Consider the following 23,169-nt stretch of genomic DNA (forward strand, 5'->3'; position numbering starts at 1 on the left):
CATAATACTAGCTGATGGAAGAGTTAAGGGGTCTGTGATTACGGACAAGGACCTACTCGTGGACCAGCTGATGGTTTGATGCCGTTTATACGATTCCCCCCTCCTTTTCCAGTGGGAAATGCCAAGATTAGTTTCCTTGTCAATTTTTTTTTTCCCTATGATGGCATGCCCAGTGGGAAAAGAGAGACTAAGGGTATGGCCAGGGCTCAGTTAGGAAAACAGCCACTGCAGGGTACAGGGGCTAAGAAGAGGAGATTTCATGAATTTGGGAGTTACTAGAGAGCTGCTAACTGGTGTAGGGTACCAGCTAGAACTTGAGAGAAAACCCAGTAGCCATGCAGATGTGGCCATGAAAGGGGAGCTTGAGAAGTGAGTGTGGGAGCTCTAGCCTCCGGGGGGGGGGGCAGTGACAGGGGGTGGGCTCGGGGCTGCTGTAAGCATGGGGAGGTGGGCACAGAGCGGGAGGAGAGTGCAGGCGTGCCGGGCCCCTCTGTGTGTGTCTGCCATCATGCTTGGCCATACGACCCTCTCCTACTACCCTGCCACCTTCCAAATCCCCGGGGAGCTCCTCTTCTTGGACATCTTTAGCCTGCAACCGCGCGGAGAAGGATGTTCTGGGCAACGCAGTCCCAGCCTCAAGTGGAAGCAGCAGTGTCCCGTTGGCGACAGACAACACAGCTCAGAATCTTCAGTTTACGAGAAGTAATTTTCTAACTGGTGGACTCTCATAGGACATTTTAAAATGAGGGCACTGCTGAAGGAAAGATACGAGGTTAGTTTGTCCAAGGCAAAGGGTTAAGGCTTGAAGAAAGAATAAACACACGGAGGGGAGGCTGGGTGGCTCAGTCAGTGGAGCGTCCGACTTCAGCTCAGGTCACGATCTTGCGGTTCGTGAGTTCGAGCCCCGCGTCGGGCTCACTGCTGGCAGCCCGTCAGCGCAGAGCCTGTTTTGGATCCTCTTTCCCCCTCTCTCTGCCCCTCCCTCACTTGCGCTCTCCCCCCTCAAAATAAATAATTACAAACAAACAAACAAGAGTAAACACACATAGCTATGTGCCCTGTTAACATGACAGATCCAGAAACCATGCACTTCTGATTTGGTTATCTGCTGTTATTTATTTAGTAGAGATGGGTAAATGGTGAAATATTATATAAATAGCAGAAAAAACACCTTTGTACTGAATCTGACGATGGATCCTGGCAAGAGATGCATTAATTAAAAAATTATGGTAGCTTACTTCTTGAATATGTGAAAAGATAGAAAAGTGAAAGATACACAGTGAAGATTCCCTTAGGACGGTTGTTTTACTGTATTGGTAAACAAGTTATAAATTCACGATAATTAGTAGATTTCAAAATTAGATAATCTTTGCTAGTGGAACAGGTAGAAGAACTTTTTGGAAAAAAAATACTAGAAAATGTGTTGGAGTTCAGGAGTTTGGTGAAGCAAAGCACGGGTACGTCAATGGCAGGGGGTCAGGGAACACTTCCCGGAGGAAGTGACGTCTCAGCTGAGACCTGTGTCATAAACAGGGATAAGTCAGAGAAAGAAGGGGGAAAGGGGTGCAGGCTCCTGGCCTGGGTGTGTCGGGCAATGGTGGGATTCTGGAAGAGTGGGAAGAAGGGTTTGGGGTGGGGTGGAAGATGTTCACACCTGAGCTGGAGGGCCAAACAGGGATGAGATTTTTTTTTTTTTAATATTTTATTTATTTTTGAGACAGAGAGAGACAGAGCATGAGCAGGGGAGGGGAAGAGAGAGGGAGACACAGAATCCGAACCAGGCTCTAGGCTCTGAGCTGTCAGCACAGAGCCAGACGTGGGGCTCGACCTCGCAAACCGCGAGATCGTGACCCGAGCGGAAGTCGGACGCCCAAGTGACTAAGCCACCCAGGCGCCCCAGGGATGAGATCTTAAGAATGGAAATCCTGTGGGGCATCTGAGCGGCCCAGTTGGTTGAGCAGCCGACTTCGGCTCAGGTCATGATCTCACGGTTCGTGAGTTTGAGCCCCACATCAGGGTCTCTGCTGTCCACGCAAAGCCCACTTCAGATCCTCTGTCCTCCTCTCTCTGCCCCTCCCCCGCTTGTGCTCTCTCTCAAGAATAAAATAAAAACATTAAAAAAAAAAAGAAGAGTGGAAATTCTGTGCCCAGGCAATTGCCAGCATTTCCCATATTTCCTACCCTCAAGACCCAGTGGAGACATTGAATCAATTGTGCAGTCATGGTGAAGTCAAATTGGGATACAGGAGGGGTAATGCATTCTTAAAAGAGAGCAGAGAAATGGTCTTTCCTAGTCATTGCTTCAAGACACAGATTTGATTGTGTAACAGAAGCAATAGAAATAGTAGTCTGTTATTTGCCCCACGTGATTCTGAGTGTGGGGTGTAGGGATAAACAAAATAAAGTCCTTGCGAGAGGAAACAGACAGAAAATAAATTTAAAAAGTATCATTCGGTTTGGACCCACATACTTGGAGGGCAGGGCCTGACCTCAGTTGGGTTTCTGGTGCTCCAGGCCGCTTCTCCACTTTTCATCTGGAATGACATACCACACCGTGAAGCATGGAGCCTGCTCTCCTGAGTCACCAGCATCAGATTCTTATAAATAGGGGGAGAATTCGTTCTGGGTATTTTTGATAAGGCTGCAGTTTATTAAGCTGCATCGAGAAAGAGGGGGCGAAATGAGTGGGGATGTGACAATATTCAACCTAGTAGGGGACAGCATAAAAAAAGGAGTGCAACTAAAAAGGTTCCACACAGCAAAGAAAACCATCAACCAAACGAAAAAGTAATTTATTGAAGGAGAGAAAGTAGTTGTGAGTCATCTGTGCGATAAGGGGCTAATACCCCAAATATATAAACAACGCATAGAAACTCAACAGCAAAAAAACTCTCAAACAATCCGATGAAAAAGTGGGCAGGAGATCTAAACAGACATATTCCCGAAAACATATGGATGGCCAATAGGTACGTGATAAGATGCTTACTAGCATTAATCATCAGGGAAATGCAAATCAAAACCACCATGAGATACCGCTTCATACCTGTTAGAATAGTTATGATGGAAAAGACGCAAAAGAACGAGTGTTGCTAAGGATTCGGAGAAAAGGGAACCCTGGGTACATTGCTTGGTGGGAACGTAAATTGGTGCAGTCTTTATGGAAACAGTATGGAGTTTCTCCAAAAAATTAAAAATAGAACCACCATATGATCCAGCAATCTTACTTCTGAGAATTTATCCAAGGAAAGTGAAAACATTAGTTCAAAAAGGTATCTGCACCTCCCTAGGCATCGCAACATTATTATTATTTTAAATATGAAATTTGTTGTCGAATCGGTTTCCATACAACACCCAGTGCTCACCCCAACAGGTGCCCTCCTCAATGCCCATCACCCACCCTCCCCTCCCTCCCACCCACCCCCTCCATCAACCCTCAGTTTGTTGCAACATTATTTTTAATGGAGACATGGAAACAACTTAGGTGTCCTTCAGTGGATGAATGGATAAAGAAAATGTATTATATATACACGCACAATGGAATATTATTCAGCCACAAAAAAAAGAATGAAATCTTGCCATCTGTGAAAACATGGATGGGCTTTGAGAGCATTTTGATAAGTGAAATAAGTCAAACGGAGTAAGACGAATATTGTATGATCTCATATGTGAAATCTAAACCAACCAACCAACCAACCAACCAACCAACCAAATCAACCAAACAAAAACCAAATAAGCTCACAGATACAGAGAGCAAATTGGTGGTTGCAAGAGGTGGGAGGTGGTGGGGGTGGGAGAAATGGGGGAATTTTTTTTTTCAGTTTAAATAAATTGAACAAAACTTTTTAAAAAGGGAGTAAAGCAGGAGTCAAAGGCTACAGGATACAAAAATTAACATATGGCCAGATGTAGGGGGTAAAGCAAAATTTTGTACAGCCTAAAAGCTTATCAAATTTGGGGGCCTTCTTTAAGAGAAAAATATCAATTCGACGATTAGGTACAAAAATAAATATTCAGGGGGCACCTGGGTGTCTCAGTCGGTTAAGCGTCCGACTTGGGCTCAGGTCATGATCTCACAGTTCATGAGTTCGAGCCCTGCATCAGGCTCTGTGCTGAAAGCATGGAGAGCCTGGAACCTGCTTCAGATTCTGTCTCCCTCTCTCTCTCCCCCTCCCCCACTCACGGTCTGTCTCTCTCTCCCCCTCAAAAATAAATAAACATTAAAAAAATACTCATTTAAAATGAGAAATGCATCACGACAAGCTATAAAACTTAAAAGGCCAACAAATACCATAAACATCAAGAAAAACCCGCAAGAAAACATTTTAATAAGCTGCCTGACACACCGCTCCATAATACTATTTTTCAACATTCTTTTACCTGCATATCCTTTTCCTCCAGTATAGTTGACAATTAAAAATTGTGCACATTTAAGGTATACAATTAGATAATTTAATACCTATATACGCAGTGAAATACTCACCCCAGTCAAGGCACTTAACATTATCCATCACCTCACATTTGTGTGTGGGTGGTGAGAAATTTAAGATCTGCCCTCTTAGCAAATTTCAAGTAGGACAATACAATGTTGTTAACTATAGTCCCATCGCTGTACATGAGATCTCCAGAACTTATCTTGTGTAACTGAAGCTTTGTGTCCCTTGAACAGAATCTCCCCGTGTCCCCATAGCTGCATAGTCTCAGCCCTGAAATGTATAGGATCATTGAATCACTATATTGTACATCTGAAACTAACATTACACCGGATGTTAACTAACTGGAATGTAAGTAAGAACTTGGAAAAACCAAAAGCTTAGGCTCTGGAGCTAGACTATTTGGGTTTGGATCTTGTCGCTGCCACTTTACAGCTTGTGGAACCCGGGCATTTCTAAAATATCTCTGAGCCTGGGATTTTCGCATCTGTAGAATGGGTATAAGTCACGTGAAGATTAAACAAATGAGTTCAGGCAGAGTGCTTCCAACAGTGTCTGGCACATAAAGGCTCAATATTAGCTCCTGCTGTTACTGTTATTGTTGTTGTCGCTGTTGTAGCGCCAGTATTTATGCGAATAGTGTGTGACCCTTCTTAAACCACCTGTAAACCCCGAGAAGACTTTGCGTCCTGACTAGAACCAGGCTCCCCTGTTTTCTGCGTGGACTGTTGACCAAATGTAGGAGGAAGAAGTCAGAGACAAATGGGACTCCCCGCCCCCCATTATATTAATGTCTCCAAATAACACTTTACGCAGAAGAAGAAATTGAATCTACAAATTACTTTGCTGGTTCATGGCATGCCCAACGAGCAATAGCGCTGGACCTGACATCATTTTGTTCCCAAACGATTGGAGCACAAATGATCTTAGAAGAAAAATCACACGATGGGCTGTAGCGAAGACTTTAAAAAGTTGCCTTTTAATTCAGTCTCCTGTGGGCGTGTCCCCAAGACGCTTCATTTCCCCCTTGGGTGAAGCACTGTGGCCAGCAAGGGGCCCCCACGGCACAGGCTGCGGCCGGGAAGGGGAGGCGGGGAGCCAGGGGAACCGGAGGAAGCTCAGGCTTCCCCGCCCGCGTGGGCGCAACAAGGCGGAACCGCTTCGGTCACTCCGGCGGTGGTGTCAGTCTCGGCCGCCGGGGGGTGGGCGGAGGCTGCCTTCGGCCACCCGTCGCCTCCGGGCCACGCGCCCCGGAGTGGGTGTTCAGGGTCCACCCCCAGAGCGGGCGGCAGCCGCCCCCCTGCAGCGAGGGTCCGTTCGGCCCGGAGCCGCGACCGCGCTCCTCACCCGCCCGGCGTAGCACCGCCTCTGGCCCGGGTGCAGGGGCCCGGCGCGCAGGCGGGGGGCGCTGTGGCCTCGGCGCGGGGACAGAGCGGCCGGGCCGGACCCGCCTCTTTCCCCTCCCCTCCCGCCCCCCACGCGTCGTGTCGCCGGAAGCCGGGAGGAGACAGAGCGCTCGGGCTCCACGGCGCTCGGCCGGCCCGCAGTCCTCTGACCGCGCGGAGCGGAGCCAGGTGGCGCCGCCCGAGCCCAGAGCCGCGACCCACCCCGGCCGCCTTTGTCTGGGAGCGTGTGGCCTGGAACCGCCGCTCTCGGGGGCCGGGCACGCGCCCACCGCGGTCGGTGACAGCTCGTCCCTCTCGGAGGGCTCCGGGACCGAGGGGCGGGCGGGCCGGGCCCTGCTCGCTCGCGCCTGCACGCCCGAGCGCGCGCAACACGATGCCACCCGCAGCAGGGGGACCCCGCATTCCCCGGCCGCTGCGAGGCGCCGCCCGTTCCGCCGCGCCGGGAGCGCGGGGCGCGCGGGGGGCGCGGGCCCGGGGCGCCGGGGGGCCGGGGGCGCGCGGGCGGTGCCGAGGGGCGCGGCGTCAAGTGCGTGCTCGTCGGCGACGGCGCCGTGGGCAAGACGAGCCTGGTGGTGAGCTACACCACCAACGGCTACCCCACCGAGTACATCCCCACCGCCTTCGACAACTTCTCGGGTGAGCGGGGACGGGGGCGCGGGGCCGCGGTCTGCGGTGCCGATGGCCGCGGGGGAGTGGGCGGGGAGGGCGGCGCGAAGGTCCCGGGGCGGGGGGGTTGGGGGACCGAGGGGGCTGCGGGGCCGGGCGGGCTCCAGCTGGGAAGCCGACCAGGCGCGGAGCGCCGGGCATTTCCCGAGCCTCGGGGACCCGGCGAGCGCGGAGCCTCCAGAGGCAACGGGGAACCCTAAAGCCGGAGCCTGGCGGAGGGGGCGGGGTACGGGGGACAGAGCCTACGCGAAAAGAAATGGTCGGGCAATTTAGTAGCAGACGAGCGAGTATCAGACAGGTCGAGTTCAGGTTGCCTGGTCAGTTTGCTGCGTAGGAAAGTTGCGTCAGGTCGACGTTGCTGGCGCCGCTGCCGAGTTTCAGTGGGAAGGTGACGCGCAGGTGGCCCTACCTGTGGCCCGGAGAGTCGGTCCTTTCCTTTTGGCGGTTCCCGTGACAATGGGCGTCTCCGCTTTAAAGAGCCACGGAGACGGCAGAAAATACTTGCTTTGGTGAAAACGGCACTGGTAAAGGCTTCGGTCCGGATTAAACCTGGAGAGTAAACCCAATTTCTTCCGAGTCCCTCTCCCCTGGCCCCACTGCCCCTACTTCCGTCTCCCTCATTGGCTGTGTTTCTGATGTCTTAGTATCTTTTCAGTTATCTCTAAGCTATTTACAGCTCTTAAGTATGGTATGCTGGGTTTTAGTTTGGTGGAAACAAAGATAAAGGGGTTTTCGGGGATTTTTTTTTTTTTTTGAAATTCACAAAAACGTGAAAATCCACAGAGGCTAGTGTGAAACACTCCCTCTTGCTCTTCAAGGAAAAAAAAAAAAAGAAATGTTTCTTGACCACCTAGTCCAATGGCAAGGGCTTGGGTACCCTAGATGAAAGTGTGCCACACCTAATGGGTTTGCCACCTAAACAGTTTTGGGTTCCCCCCCCTCCTTTCCTCCTCCCAGCTGATCAGTGTAAACATTAAAAGAACTGAGAAAGTTGTACTGAGACAAACTTGGGTGCTTAATTCAAATAGAAACCTCAGGCTGTGCCCTGAGGCAGGCCCCTGCCCGGTACCCCATCCCAGTGGAAAGGTGGACAGGCTTTCTTTTCTTTTTTAATCCTCTCTTTGAGCCGACAGGGTGAGATGAGCAGGGCCCGCTTCCATAAACAGGACAATGCAGGCAGCCTGTGTTTGCTCGTGTTCTCAAAACAAGCTACAATTTTCTGATAAACCATGAAGTCTTGGAACAGATCCCAAGGGAAAACAGAATTATTTGTGAGGCTTCCCACTGAGTTAAAACGGCAAGGTTGGTTCCCATTTACCCCCCAGTGTTGCTTTTAGGTGTTTTGAAACTAGTGTGACGGGCAAATAAATCTTCCGGGGCTGGGAGAAGAGTGCAGGCCCTTCTGGGGTGCCATCCGATGGCTCAGGGGCTCGCGGCCTCATCCGGGCAGTGCCGTGAGGTGCCAGCCCAGGAGGGTTGTATACAAAAGTGCCTGCATGGGGGCCTCCTTGTTTTAGACCAGTCTTTAATTCATTAGGGGACCGAGAATAACCGAAGGGTTTGGAGGGAGACTGGTAGTTGCAGCTAAAACGATGGTTTTCCTGAAAGGGGTTAAAGGACACCCCCCCCCTGATCATTGTTTTCATCTTGTTTTTAAGCGGTGGTTTCGGTGGACGGACGGCCTGTGAGACTCCAGCTCTGTGACACTGCCGGGCAGGTTAGTGTATCGTCGCGGCTCAGTGGTGGGAAGGGAACCAGCCTTTGAAAAGCCTCAGAATACCCTCCTTGCATAAACGGGGTCATTCTAAAGCCTCAGGAAGTAGACCCACCCCTGAGAGGGTGACGGGGAGGGGGGTAAAGCCCTGAGCTAGTAAAACCGGGTTTGGCCCAGCTTTGCGTGGGCAGGACGGGGACAACAGGGTGAAGAACAGTTCTCTTCTCACAGGCGTTTCTGACCTTATTTACTCTCTGGTTTTTATTAAAAATTATCACTGATGCTCTGTGATCATTTCTCAAAGTTAGTTGGCGATGTAATCATTTCTTTGGAAGTCAACCAGCCACATATTAAAGAAATTTGCTCAAGAGACAGATGGAGTTTTGGGGCACCGGGGTGGCTCCGTCCGTTAAGCGTCGGACTTCGGCTCAGGTCATAGTCTCGTGGTCTGTGAGTTCGAGCCCCGCGTCGGGCTCTGTGCTGACAGTTCAGAGCCTGGAGCTTGCTTTGGATTCTGTGTCTCCCCCTCTCTCTGACCCTCCCCTGCTCATGCTCTGTCTCTCTCTGTCTCAAAAATAATAAATAAATAAGTAAATAAGTAAATAAATGAATAAGAAAAAGATGGCATTTCCTAAGCCGTGGTTCGACTCGCTAGGGCCACCTTCGTTCCCTGAAGCAGATGCAGGGGCCAAAGCTGTCCTGCACCAGAGTCATGAATGAACCTGGACTTAGTCTTTCCAAATCGTGGGAAGGTTAGGCACTTGGATCGGACACCCAGGGAGCGATGGGGATTCGGGTGTTCCCCGACGAGCTCCAGGGACTCATCATCACCCCGTCCTCCCTTGGCATGGCGCTCGTCACCGAGGTCTCCTCGTTCCCTGTGAGAACCCAGGGTGCTGTGTCTTGAGTTGGTCAAAGTGACGGTTAACAAACATGTAGTCCTTCCTGTACTTTGTTAGAGCAGATGCTGAGGGGCACTTTGTAGGCCCGTGAAAGGGCCCACTTCACTCTCTGAGGTATCGTCACGTGACCTTCCGTGTTTAAGAAGTTGGCCTTCCAGTATTCTCTAGTAATTCGTCCCAGCCAGGACTTCCAAACTGCTCACCTAGCCAGGGGACAGCGAGTTCAAACCTCCAGGTGATACAAGCCTGAGCAGCTCTGGTCTCCGGCTCAACGCTGGTTTGGCGGGGGCCACAGCGGCGGGAGTGGTAGCCCGGCCTCTTGTTTCTCTCCTCCTCCTTCCCCTTCAGCCGCAGCAGGGAAAATCAAACACCGTGTGTAGTCTGTGCAAAAGAGAACGCAAAGAACACCGCCGTTGCAATGTTTCATCTTTTCTGGACGCCCTCCTCGTATTTATAGCGAACGCTGTATGGCTTTGCGTAAAGTGGGAATATTTTTCCTGCTCCGTGTCTGATTTTCTGACCTTCCAGGTGAGGTCAGAGGAGCACGTCGATAAATATAGGCATCCCTGCTAAAGCAGGAAGGCGCAGCTTAACGGCCCGAGAGGGCACAGTTACTGGGGACCCCCGGGGGGGGGCGGGGAGCAAGCAGTTCAGTGACATCCCTGCCCACTGATGGGGCTCTCCTGTTACATGTTGGTTCTTGCCGCAGACACGGCTTCCTAAGTTGGGGTTCGGCCTGCATGGTGCCTGCCACATAATAGGGCTGAGTCTCGGTTTCGCATGGAGACAGACAAAGGAGAGCTAGCTAGGTCTTGGGGAAGTGCTAACTGAGGTCCTGGGCCCGCCCCTCACAAGACTTCGCAGTCTGGAGGGAAGACAGACCAGCGAGGAGAACTTGTGAAAAGAAACCAGCGAAGTTCCATAAGGCGGAAGGCAACGTGGGCTCGGGGCGCAGGACAGGTGGGTCTGGGGAGAAAACCTCTGAGCAGTTATGGAAGAGGCAGAGGAGTCTCATCGGGACCGCTTTGTGGAAACGATCCTGAATTATTGAGGCGGGGTTTGATTTGTCGTAGCATGGTCTGTCTGAAAGTGGGGGAGCACGAGAATAATTTTGGAGACGTTTTCATGAAGAAATTGTTTAGGGAAATAGAAGGATTTTGGTGCAAGTTGGTACGTTTTGGTTTATTTGGAAATTGTTTTGTTTTTTTTTTCTTGCTCTCCCAGTGATGTTTTCGTTGAGATGGACTGAATTTCCTTTTTTTTAATTTTAATTTATTTTTGAAGGAGAGAGAGAGAGAGAGAGAGAGACAGAGCATGAGCGGGGGAGGAGCAGAGAGAGAGGGAGACACAGAATTCGAAACAGGCTTCAGGCGCTATGCTGTCAGCACAGAGCCCGATGCGGGGCTCGAACCCACGAACCGTGAGATCATGACCTGAACCGAAGTCGGACGCTCAACCGACTGAGCCACCCAGGCGCCCCTGGACTGTATTTCTTAACTGACGTATTGGTTAGTAACGCATACCTTATTATGTAACGGAGGAGGTGACCATCTAAAGACGTGTAGAAAACTAACTTCAAAAACTATTTATGAAACCTACACGGTTGGTAAGATAAAGTCATTTTTCCCCTACACCCCAGGTGTCATTTGGGACTTATTTGGACTCACAGCAAAGCCGGTCCAAGTGGTAGTTCTTTCCCAACTTCCTTAGTTAATCCAGATCTGATAAACTGCCTTTTAAGGGACTTGATCTGACACCTGCTGTATTTCCCTGATGTTGACTCAACCCGTGGAACCCCCCCGGCCCCCACCCCTTCAGGCAGTCCTCACAGTAGCCTTATGACTTGTGTCACGTCTGAGTCCCAACCCAGGGAAACGTGAGCACAGATTGCCCTAACCTGGGGCCCCAATGCCCTGGTTTCATATGGAAGCTCGGAGCAAGAATGTGGCGCTCCTTGGCTGCATGAGGAACTAGAAATCGCTTTTTGTGCCTTCGGGTCTTCCTGTCAGGGAGGTAGGTGAGCCTGTGAGACCTTACGAGGAGCTCTTAACACTGGACTCACGCTCTTACTTGAGTGAGAATAGATCGGAGACTGAGGGCTCTGCAAAACATACCTTTGGCAGAAGAGAGAGGACCGTCACTGAAATAGGAGTAGTTCGCGGTGGCATTACCAAAAAAAAAAAAAAAAAAAATCAGGTTGCAGCTTGACCAAGGTTACTGTTGAGCTGCCTGTCCATCCCGCCCCGCCCCTGACGGAATTCTGTGCGTCTTCCTGCCCACCCGGCAGGTGCATGCCAGTCACTGGGCCTCAGCACACGTTTCCTTGGGGCTGCGTTCCACTGGCCTCGTCCCCCATGTGCACATTGCATTTATTTCAGCAACTATCTAAGGTTTCTGGGCAGGCCGTGAGGAGGAGGGTTTCATTTCTGCTCGGCTCCCGGAGCCCCTTAGCCAGACTCCCCAGAGGTCTGGGGAGCCAGATTTCCAAAGGCCTGTCACAGGGCCCAGCCCCTGTGCCTGTCTTTCTCTTTATTGGAAATGCAAGCCCGGATTCCAGGCCACGGCCGAGGGTGACTGCCTTCTCACAGCGAGGTGCAGCTGCCTGAGGGAGCTGCCTTTACGTGGGGCTCAGTCTTGTGCTTTTGCTTTGAGGCCTCCGAGAACAGAAGGAATGTTTTATTACGAGGTCTTCAGAGCGAGGCCGTAGTCTACCTGGTCGGGTTTCTGCGTTTATTCCTCCACACAAAGTTGGCACTAAGGAAGCTAAGTTGTTCTTTTTAAACTGTCGTTTGTAGAAGACCGACACGTGGCAGTGACGTTCCGAAATGCCAGATTTATTCCTGAGCATTGTAGCTGGCTGACTTCAATATTGTTGGTTGTTGCCCTACAACGGAAATACGGAGCTTCAAATGAAGAAAAAAAAACAGATCCAGGTTTTCTTTACATCTGCAGAAAGGCTGCAGATACGGAATAATGTGCATGTCAGTAATGAAAACCTGGATGACATTTCACTTTTTCTGGCCACTGGGAAGTGGTCTGTTACAGTCCACTTGCGGATGACTGGCGCCCACGGACAGAAATTTTATTTTATCTATTTTTTATTGTCTTTAACGTTTATGTATTTATTTTTTTCATGATCGCTACACCCAGTAGGGGACTTGAACTCACGACCTTGAGGTCGAGAGTCCTATATGTCTTCCGACCTGAGGCAGCCAGGGGCCCCCACCGATAGAAATTTAAAAAAAATTTTTGTTAATGTTTATTTATTTCTGAGAGAGAGAGAGAGACAGAGTGCGAGCAGGGGAGGGTCGGAGAGAGAGGGAGACACGAATCCGAAGCAGGCTCCAGTCTCTGAACTGTCAGCACAGAGCCCTACGCAGGGCTCGAACCCACCAACCGTGAGATCATGACCTGAGCCGAAGTCAGACGCTTAACTGACTGAGCCACTCAGGCGCCCCAGAAATTCTAAACAGGAATGAGATGATGTAAATATTTTCCTATGAGAGAGGTGAGTGAAAGCTTTCAGTTAGCTGAATATGGGACTCCAGGAGACTATAAAGAAATGCTGATTTGGAGGCAGACGTTTCCGCAAGGGCTGAGGCCAGGTCTGTCTGTTCCCAGTGAATCCCCTGGCCCTGCTCGGGGCCCAGTGTCCAGCATGCAACTCTGTGAAGTGGGTGACTATTGCAGATATTCAGCATGATGCTTGGTTTCTATAATGAATTAGAATTATTCCATCCAGTTCTCTGTATTTTAAGAGTAGGGTGGGTATGCCCTTTCCCTGGTCCTTTATCTTCCCAAAGCACCGTGCGTGGAGGCCCCTGGTATTTGCAGGGGTAAAAAAAAAAAAAAAGGCTAAAGGAAGTAAGAAAAGGAAGAAAGGAGGGAGAAAAAGAGATCAAGCAAGAAAGAGGAACATCAAGCAAGAATGAGAATGTGTTAACCAGTGTTGTAAGTGATTTGCCAGTGAGGGTGGCCTATGAGAGGTCTCAGCTCCAATTCTGGGTCTGTCCTTGGGTCTGATTAAAATTCTTCCCTGCACTGAGTGTGCCCTGAGTGTGTGCAGGTGCAGATAGGTGAGGCGGGCGTCGCTCACAGCTGTCATGGGGACAGGCAAGCTTGGATTCTTTTTTTTTTTTTTTAAAGTTTATTTATTTTGAGAGAGACAGAGTCAGCGGCTGGGGGAGGGACAGAGAGAGGGAGAGAGAGAGAATCCCAAGCAGGCTCCACTGTGTAAGCACAGCGCCCGACAAGGGGCTTGAATCCCCACAACCGTGAGATCATGACCTGAGCCGAAACCGAGTGGGACGGGTAACCGACTGAGCTATCCAGGCACCCTAAGGGCAGGGCTGGATTCTTGAAGACAGGAGCTGTGTTAGACCGGGGCTCACTGGGGTCAGCTTGGAGACCTGGGGATCAGTGTGGATGCTAAGTTTTGGAAGAGTGGCTAAGCACCACAGTTGAGAGAGTAAGTCTGGGTTACTCTGGGCTGAAGGCTAGATGAAGTCAATTTTATTTCTGAAATTCACCCGATGTAAGTACTTTTTCTGTGGTGAGTTGCAAATGGGTCATGAGTATTGATGAGAACACCGAACACTTTGGGCAGATTGCGTGGGGCTGGGCATGTGGGCCCCATTTAGGGAAGCAGCAGGATTGCTTTCCGAGGCCCTGGCAGTGGGCTTGCTATAACCCTTTCCGAGGAAAAAATTGGTAAGGGGGTCTTTTTGCTAATGAGAATGGATTTAAAAAATAACTTTTGGGTGCCTTGATTGGTTGCAGGATGAGTTTGACAAACTCAGGCCCCTCTGCTACACCAACACGGACATCTTTCTTCTGTGCTTCAGTGTGGTGAGCCCCTCATCCTTCCAGAACGTCAGTGAGAAGTGGGTGCCCGAGATCCGATGCCACTGTCCCAAAGCCCCCATCGTCCTCGTTGGAACTCAGTCGGATCTCAGAGAAGACGTCAAAGTCCTCATTGAGCTGGACAAATGCAAAGAGAAGCCGGTGCCTGAAGAGGCAGCTAAGCTGTGCGCCGAGGAGATCAAAGCCGCCTCCTACATCGAGTGTTCGGCCTTGACTCAGAAAAACCTCAAAGAGGTCTTTGACGCGGCCATTGTCGCCGGCATTCAGTACTCAGACACTCAGCAACAGCCAAAGAAGTGCAAAAGCAGGACTCCTGACAAAATGAAAAACCTCTCCAAGTCCTGGTGGAAAAAGTACTGCTGTGTCGTATGATGTTGGCAAGAAACCCGGAAAAGGCAGTTTTTAGATGAAGCCGATATTAGAAGCTATATTAGCTGACGTGACTCCTTTTATTGTGTAGAACCTGGAGAGGAAACGCATGTGTGTGCGTGTAACAGGTGGAGCTCTCAGTTTAGGTATTCTTTCTTGCCTTCGACGTTTTTGTTTGTTTCAGCTTAGGGACCAGCCAATTATGCAAGGTATTTCTGAAGGGAGTTGAGCAATGTTCCTAACTCTGCAAAAGTAGAGCTCCGAGACCTCGGGATTAATTTATAGCTAATATGAAAGAGACCCGCTCGGATGTGGGTGTCAAGGATGCGACTTGGCCGCCTTATGATGCGCAGAAGGACCAACGGCGAAATGGTGTGGTCGACCCTCCCTTGATTAAGGGCTACTCGATGCAAGGACGTTCCGTACGCGGGCCGGCCAGGGAGCACCCGTCAGAATTGCGTTTCAACGTCCACACTTACATTGTCCCGCCTGCAGGGAAGTGAACATTCTTGAAGGGCCTGCAGCAAATGTTTGTAGGAGACAAAATGACCTTTATTTCCCTTAAGTCAGCCAAAATGTGTACACGCACACGCACACGCGCACGTACGTACGGCTATATTTGCTGCTGATTCAGACTTTTAAACGGTTAATGGGGAAAAGCACGGCCACGAAAAAACAGATATGAGGGAAGCTCAGGTTCCTGCTTTTGTGACTTTTTTGAACAGCTCTCTTTTTGATGATACCCTACTCAGAGATGGGATTTTAACTACGTCTGGACGCATCTTTGAGGCCACCTGAAAACCAAACGTGAACATCTCTTGAAACCCGTTTTAAAATGGGTGTCTCTTGAAACCCGTTACGACAACCAGTGAAGTCCACAGATGCCTTTCAGGGACCTGGCAGCAGGGCCCGGCGCTGTGTGTCACCGGGCTCGTGTGGCTGGTCGGCTGCGGCCGGCCAGGGGGCGGTGGGGTGGGGGGTGGGGGGTGGACCACAGCCCCCTCGCGAAGCTGCATCCTTCCTGTGGGACAGCCAGAAAACCATATGCTTGTGAACCATTTGTGTTCTTCAAGGTGGCGGATTTTTAGAGCTTAGTCTTCTGGAGAAAACAAGTGCCGTATCAGAAGAATAGTTTTCCTTTTGTGATGGCGGTGCTTCCGAAGTGCCAAAAAAGGTACCCTGACGCGTTGAATTATCACGTCCGGCTGCAGTGGGTGACACAGATTCACCAAAGTCGGCTCAAAAACTAGGGAAAAGCTCTGCAGAGCCAGCGGAGAGAAGCGTCTCCTCTTTCCGTGGGTCTTGCGTTGTCTTTTTTATATTTAACAAAACTAATTTGTGTTTTTCTACGGAAGAAATAAAAGATCGGGACGGGGTTTCTTTCGCCTCTGTTAGTAAATCAAATTAACGGATTTCCTTGTTTGAAAATTAAAACACAGGGGTTGTTTGCCATTTATTTTTCCATCCGTTGAAATTGATAATCCGCTGTTTCCTGAAGCATTTAGTTCTAACCTGAGGGAATAACGTTACTTCATTGTGAAAATGCTCCAGACAGACTTCCCGAAAAGCACTCTTGCCGGCCTGGTCCACCTATCTGTGAGAATAGCTTTCCGGGCTGGGCTCCGCCCGCCCTGGTGTGCAGACCAGGTGGGAGAGGTGGTGGAATTATTTGGGGAGTCATTCTAAACAGTGTTTTTGTATTTAAACAAATGTCATGGAGTGCAATGCAAATTAATTTTTAAGTCGGAACACAAAACTTGGAAGAAATTTTATGCATGTGATAGCATATGGGGCAGCTCTTGGCCCCCCTGGAGAGGCCACGGGCACCCTCTGCCTTGGAGGGCCACTGGTTGAAAGCTGTTGGTGAAAAGCGCCTGTGTGGCCCAGTTCTGAAAGCTTTACGCAAGCGCTTTATTTCTAACCCAGCTTGATACAACCTGTACCGTTGGCGCTAAAAACCTAGAGGGTTGACCTTTAAACACCACCATTTTTCATATGTTGCTGCGTTTTATAGAACAGTAAAGGTACGATTGATTGTACTTAACGCTTTCCTCCATTCTTGTTTCTTTGTGTGACTTGGGCGGAAACGTTTTTAATTTTTTTTTTCAACGTTTATTTATTTTTGGGACAGAGAGAGACAGAGCATGAACGGGGGAGGGGCAGAGAGAGAGGGAGACACAGAATCGGAAGCAGGCTCCAGGCTCTGAGCCATCAGCCCAGAGCCTGACGCGGGGCTCGAACTCACGGACCGCGAGATCGTGACCTGGCTGAAGTCAGACGCTCAACCGACTGCGCCACCCAGGCACCCCAGGCAGAAACGTTTTTAAAAGTACGTCTTGAGGTAAACATAAAGACCCACTTCAGAGCTCAGCCATCGTTAAACTTGCAGCTTGGTATTGCAGAGGAGATTTTATGAGTCGTGCTTTAAGAAGATGCCACCTTCGCTTAACTCCTACGGTGTAGGCCAGTCATGATTTAAAAATACAATATACTTCCCAAGTGTTTTCTCTCTTTTTTACCACATATGTGGAAGCGAACCTTTTGTAATGTTCTCTGTGTTTGACAGACTTCAGAGAAACCACGCAGCTATTACCCAAGCCAAAATGAAGGCAGAGTCTTCTCCCCGACTGTCGTAACCTGGTGCCTTACCAAGTTGTGCTTCTCTCTTTTTCACGCGTAAATGATGTTGAGCAGGACGCTGTCCTTGAAAATGCTATGAACGAGGTGGTATGAAATAAATTCTGACCTACAGATACAACTGCGCTTGCCTTTTCTGCCCAAGAGTGTCAGTGGAGGAGGAAGTTCGGCCCCGTCGAAAAGCAGGCCGGTTGGCAAGCCTCAGGCTTCCGTGCTGGGAAGCTGGAAAAGCCCAGAGGCATTTTGGGAATCCTCCCTAACCAACATTAAGTGCTTATTGAAAATGGGGTTTTGAGAATTCTGGGGTCACGGTCTGACTTCAGCGCTCTCTGACGTCAGACGCAGGTGTCTGTAGTGGATCACGTGCTGGTGGCCCGTGTGTGTCCCCGACAGGAGCACTGTTCTTGGAGCCAAAGGTCTAGGCTCAGAGAAGCACGTAGTGTCTGATGATGGGGAGGTCCCTGGATGTGAGCCTCCGTTCCCTTACGTGTGAAAGTACTGCCCCCCCCCCCCCCAGGCTATTTGAATCCTGAATGAGAACACATGTGCACATGTGGGTTAGATGGCCAAGATCTGGAATAGCCATGAAAGGGATTAGAAGGTGCCGTGGGCCCCACCGGCTTTGCAGTGGAGACCAGCAGGGCTCAGGGTTCCTCGTCTCCGAGGGCTGGGAGGTGCCCACGTGATGTATGTGAACTTGTGGTCAGCCTTCCCATCGTGCCGCCAGGATGCAGCCCTTACACCAGGGGAGGTGGCCCTGAGGACAGGAACATTCTGAGAGGCCAGATGTCCTCCTGCTTCCACCCTTCAGCCTCAAGGGTCATCTAATGAAGGATGGGCCTGTCCACTCCATACCCCACGGAGCCTCTGAGGCCAGGCTTTGACTTTTCATGCACCCTGGAAGGCTGTGCAGAGAGCATTTAGATTACTGACCACTTGTATGTGCCCCGAAGTGCTAAAACCCAGCTTGCCCTCACTGGCCTCCACAGGCAGCCTCAAGCCAGCTCCGAGGGACCTGGAAGTTTCTCTTCACCCAGCCCCAGTTTGCCTCCCGTATCCAGGATAGGTCTTCCCAGGCTACATGGACAGAGCACATGGTATGAAGTAAATTCTGACCTATGGATGTAACTGTACTTGCCTTTTCTACCAAAGAATGTCATTAGAATGACAGTCCCTGCGGATCTTCTTTCTGATCAGCGAGATGTAAATATCCCGGAGATATTTACAAGACCTGAAGGAGGTGGGAGAATGACGAGTATCCTGGGAGAAAAGTTTCATAAAGGGAACATGGTTGTGATTCCTTAAGCAGCTTAAACGTCCTGCGTCTAAACTTTAGCAGCTGTAGGGGGGATAAGCACGGCACCTACCCCCGTGGGCTGGTGGGGTTCTGAGTGTAACGTGCGACTGCGCCGGAAGTGCCCGGTAAAGGTCGCCTCGGATTGGTCTTGTTGGGAAGTTCCGTGGGGAAGCTCATTTCTTTCACAGCGGGACGCCTACGTGATTAGCTTACGAGTGGCCCCGAATGGCTCTCATCGTCATCCCTACTAATTTTGGGTGAGGCTTCTGCTTTTTATGGGTAAGAGCACATCTATGTTTCATTTTTTACGAGATCAGAGCAAAGCAATATGAATTATTTCCAACAGTCCCCGGAACAGAGGTGCTGCCGCTTGGGGAGCTGGGCCTGCTGGGGGCGGCCACCCACTGGGGGGATACCGGGGACACGTGTGTGCACGTGCGTGTGCTAGTCCCCCAGGAGGGGAAGCTGGCATTCAGCCCGTGAAGGTGCTTTGGTGAGTCTGAGTGAGACAACAACGTAAGATTTGTGCGGAAGGGAAGGATCATGCTGCTGGGGTGTCCCTTGATTCCTTTCACGCAAGAAGCTCTTGCTAGCACATTTGGCCTTGTGAATCCAGAGTCCTTTGCCCACCCGAGCCAACCAGGCTCCCCTGTGCAATCCGAACAACACAACCGAGTCTTGAAGAGACACGGTCTGCCTGCGAGAGAGGCACGTGGGGGGTGGGGAACCTGACGTGCATCTCCAACAAGATGTGCGTCCTCTAAATTGCATTCAGTTCCCTTGACTGTCCCACAGATACTTCGTTCTGGCAGTTTCCATTCGCTACTTTGACAAATTACTACGAACTCAGGGGCTTAAAACAATACAGATTTTCTTACCTGACGGTCCCGGAAGTGGGAAGTCGAAAATGGGTCTTACTGGGCTAAGATCAAGCTGATGACCGGCCTGTGTTCCTTCCTGGAGGCTCTAGGGAGCCATCTTCTTTCTTCTTCTAAGCTCTGGAGCCCATCTGCATTCCTTGGCTCACGATTCTCGCCCACCTTCAAAGTCAGCAATGGCCGGTCAGGTCTTCCTTGGCATCCTGCTGACACTGATTCTTCCGCCTCTGCTTTCACACTTAAGGAACCTCATTATTATATGGGGCCTCCTTGGAGAGTCCAGGGTAATCTCCCCACGTCAGGGTCCGTGGATAAGCGGTTTCAATCTCATCTGCAGCTTCTGTTCCCCTTGTGGACATCTTTGGGGGCCATTCTTCTGACCACACTCCCGTCCGGGAGATCAGCTCATGGCTCCCCAGATCGTTACCCCCTCTTTCGTTAGGGAATGTCCAGAAACACAGCAGTCAGCGGCCTTGTCGGTCAGACATGGGCAAACGTCGGCAAGGCCCCCTTTGGCTCAGCCGGCCAACGAAGGATAGATGTGCCAGGGTGAGAGCTACTGAGGGGAGCAGTCAGTGACTGAATATTTCTGGTCCCACTGGCGAAAACACCTCTCATGTGACCTGAGTGAAATCTTGTCTTACCTTTATCTCACGAAACATCCAGATCTCCTGCTCTCCGTATTCTTCAAGACACCACAAGCAGCTTTTTTATGATTCGGCATCTCAAGGAGGTTCCCAAAGAGAGAGCATGCGGTCATCATACCCAGTGCCCGAGTTTCCCTTCCCAAGACAGTGTTTTCTCCTATGACGTTAGGAGGGTGGTTTCTGATTAGGATTTGGCCTGGACTGGGGAGAAAAGGCACTAAAAATGATGACGTGAATGTTTGATGTCTTTGCCCGGTTTTGCAGAAACAGGATCCGCCTTCACGGAGCCCTTGCTAACGTTGCCTCCTGATCAAAGAGCTCAAGGTGTAACGTTGATTTGGCCTGCGGTGGTTGTCACTGTGGGAAGCGTTCCCGCGAGGGCGTGTGTCCTTACACTCCAAGCATACTGCTTCGGAGTGTTTAAAACGTAAAGCACAAATAGAACTCAGGCGTTGGAAAATATCCCTGAGCACAGAAGCTTTGGGGAGAGGCGTGGGCATGAGTCACCCTTTGACAGATTCTGGAGAATAGTTGGTTCAGGGTTTAACTTGAAGACAAGCCCCATATTGTACGTGGCCGGTGGAAGACGGAGTCGTGCGCTTCAGCAGCAAATATTAAGAGTGACATTTTACCATGGAAATCATGACTCCTATCACTCGTCATGGATTTAGGATACGCCAGACCCAGCCTGGCTGGTGCTTAATCCCATGTTGAGCCTGCTCGAGTGTCTGAAGAGGCACTTGTTAGGAACTTAGAACTCTGATACCTAAACCGTCATTAGGGGCGCGTGGGTGGCTCGGTCGGTTAAGCGTCCTACTCTTGATTTTGGCTCAGGTCACGATCTCATGTTTGGGAAATCGAGCCCCCACCTCAGGCTCTGTGCAGGGCATGCTGCTTAAGATTCTCTCTCTCCCTCTCCCTCTGCTCCTCTGCTGCTCTCTCTCTCTCAAAAAAAAAAAAAAAAACCCGTCCAACACGCCCCCCAAAACCCCACATCACTCGTAGCAGTAACAGTAGAACTGATTTGGCTTGCCTCATTTATTTAGAAAATGTTTTATTGACAAACGTACAGAAAAATCACGTATATACAAAGTCACCCAGAACCCCCAAACTTCTCCCTCTGCTTTGATCTTCTTGTCTCTCCCTGATCTTCCAGGGTTCCTACGTTTTATTCTGGGACAATATCTCAGGCCAGACCACAAAGCTAGAAGGGCTGCCCACGGGCTACTGTTGTTCACTAATGCTCTAAACCACGCAGTCAGAGATGAGTGGAGTTTCCAAGCATTTATTTAATCTACAAAATTTACCTCCTTTGTCCCTGTATTTCAGGAACTAAGGGATGCGAATGAGGGTAGGGCCATTATATGGATTGTTACTGCCTTTGCAACAGCCTCTGTTAATTGTTAGGATCAGCTCTAGTGTTGCTGAGGGCTCACCCAAAGTTAGACACTCTCCGTGTCCCCAGTCACCAGGTCCCTAATCGAAACCACCTCGTCTTTATCCCCAGAACTCATCAGGTATTATTGAAAGTCAAGTGTTCCTCTTTCAAAATAGAAAAAGGAGAAGGGAATCAAATATTGTTTAGATAAACAATTGTTTAGATAAAACAGCTAAACAAGTTTCTTACAGAGGAGATCAGGAAACAACAAGGCTTTACAAGAGGAGAAAATGTGTTGGTAAGTATCATCATACCTGAAATTTAGGAGTAACATTCACTTCTTTAGCATGAAAAAATATTTTACCTATTACCATAAACCTGTCTAAATCTTCTCCTGACCAAATTGTGTTAGAAATGAACAAATAAATACATCTCTTCTAACCTCATACCTCCCATGGTGGGCATCGATTGGATTGGTTGCTATTGTCCTTATTTATTAGAGAGAGAGAGAGAAAAAAAACTCATTGGCTAAGTAACAGATTCTGCATGAGTTAGCGGTAGAACCATTCATCGGTGAGTATATTTTAAGCCTAATTTCCCTTTCTGCTCTTATATAGAAAATATAAAGGGGTCTTTATTTATTTTTTTTTTAATTTAAAAAAAAATTTTTTTTTCAACGTTTATTTATTTTTGGGACAGAGAGAGACAGAGCATGAACGGGGGAGGGGCAGAGAGAGAGGGAGACACAGAATTGGAAACAGGCTCCAGGCTCTGAGCCATCAGCCCAGAGCCCGACGCGGGGCTTGAACTCACGGACCGCGAGATCGTGACCTGGCTGAAGTCGGACGCTTAACCAACTGCGCCACCCAGGCGCCCCTAAAGGGGTCTTTAAAACCACCGGTAGGGAGGGTGGGTGATGGGTACTGAGGAGGGCACCTTTTGGGATGAGCACTGGGTGTTGTATGGAAACCAATTTGACAATAAATTTCATATTAAAAAAAAAAAATAAAACCACCGGTAGGGCTATCCTAACTCAACGATCTATTTCTGTATAACAAACCACCCCGTCACTTGGCTTAGCGGTTTAAAACAACAACAGATCTTGTGATCCTGTGTGTTGACCCGGTTCATGGGGCGGTTCTGCTGAGGTCACACGCAGCAGGGAGCTTGACCTAGGTGACTGTCTAAGGAAACCCTGGGTCTCTCTCCTTGTGGCCTCTCATCTTCAGTGTCTAGCCCGAGTTTCTTTACAACACGGAGACTGACTTCCAGGAGTGAATGTGCCAAGAGAGAACGCTCCGGTGGGCAAGGGCTTATCGAGGTGTTTGCAGCATGTTAAGGTCCATGGGTCAAAGCGAGTCCCAGAGACAACGTGGGTGGGAGGTGGAAGGAGCTGCACGAGTATGTGGACGCGGGAAGATATGCTTATTGGGGCCTGTCCAGTGGACCCATGTGGGAAAGCAAGGCTGTGCGGCTGGTGCAGTCCATCATTCTGTCCAGGATGAAGAGAGGGGGGTCGTATGTACAGGTGGAGAATACAACTGGTCCGGCAGCCAGGACTTGTGGTAATAAAAGGCGTGTTTGGCACTTCTGTTATTTCAATTAGGGTCTGAGTATTCGAATGGGTGACATAGTATGTTGCCTAAACTCTTCATTGAATCTTTTTTTTTTTTAACTTTGTATATTTCTTTTGAGAGAGACAGAGACAGCTCGAGTGGGGCAGGGGCAGAGAGAGAGAGGAAGGCAGAAAATCCCAAGCAGGCTCCGAGCTCCCAGCACAGAGCTCAGCGAGGGGCTTGATCCCATGAATCCAACCATGAGATCATGACCTGAGCCAAAACCGAAGTCAGACACTTAACCGATCGAGCCACCCGGGTGCCCCACTTCACTGAGTCTTCTTTGCCGACAGAGTACAACACGCTTAGGATGGGTGAAAATGGGCACCTTGCTGAGTGTGCAGACAGCTGGATGGACGGAGTTTG

At 50.0% G+C, this 23,169-nt stretch overlaps 1 protein-coding gene across 1 annotated transcript; it reads left to right on the plus strand.

Annotated features, from left to right (window-relative positions):
• The first annotated feature begins 508 nt into the window (after positions 1–508).
• RHOU (ras homolog family member U) lies at positions 509–16,389 on the plus strand. Its single transcript, XM_030334233.1, has 4 exons — positions 509–658; positions 6,223–6,472; positions 8,161–8,219; positions 13,898–16,389. Exons 1-4 carry the CDS (start codon positions 509–511, stop codon positions 14,351–14,353), a joined length of 915 nt encoding a protein of 304 aa, XP_030190093.1. The 3' UTR covers positions 14,354–16,389.
• Positions 16,390–23,169: the final 6,780 nt, after the last annotated feature.

The sequence above is a fragment of the Lynx canadensis genome, chromosome D2, assembly GCF_007474595.2.
Source record: "Lynx canadensis isolate LIC74 chromosome D2, mLynCan4.pri.v2, whole genome shotgun sequence".
Lineage (NCBI taxonomy): Eukaryota > Metazoa > Chordata > Mammalia > Carnivora > Felidae > Lynx > Lynx canadensis.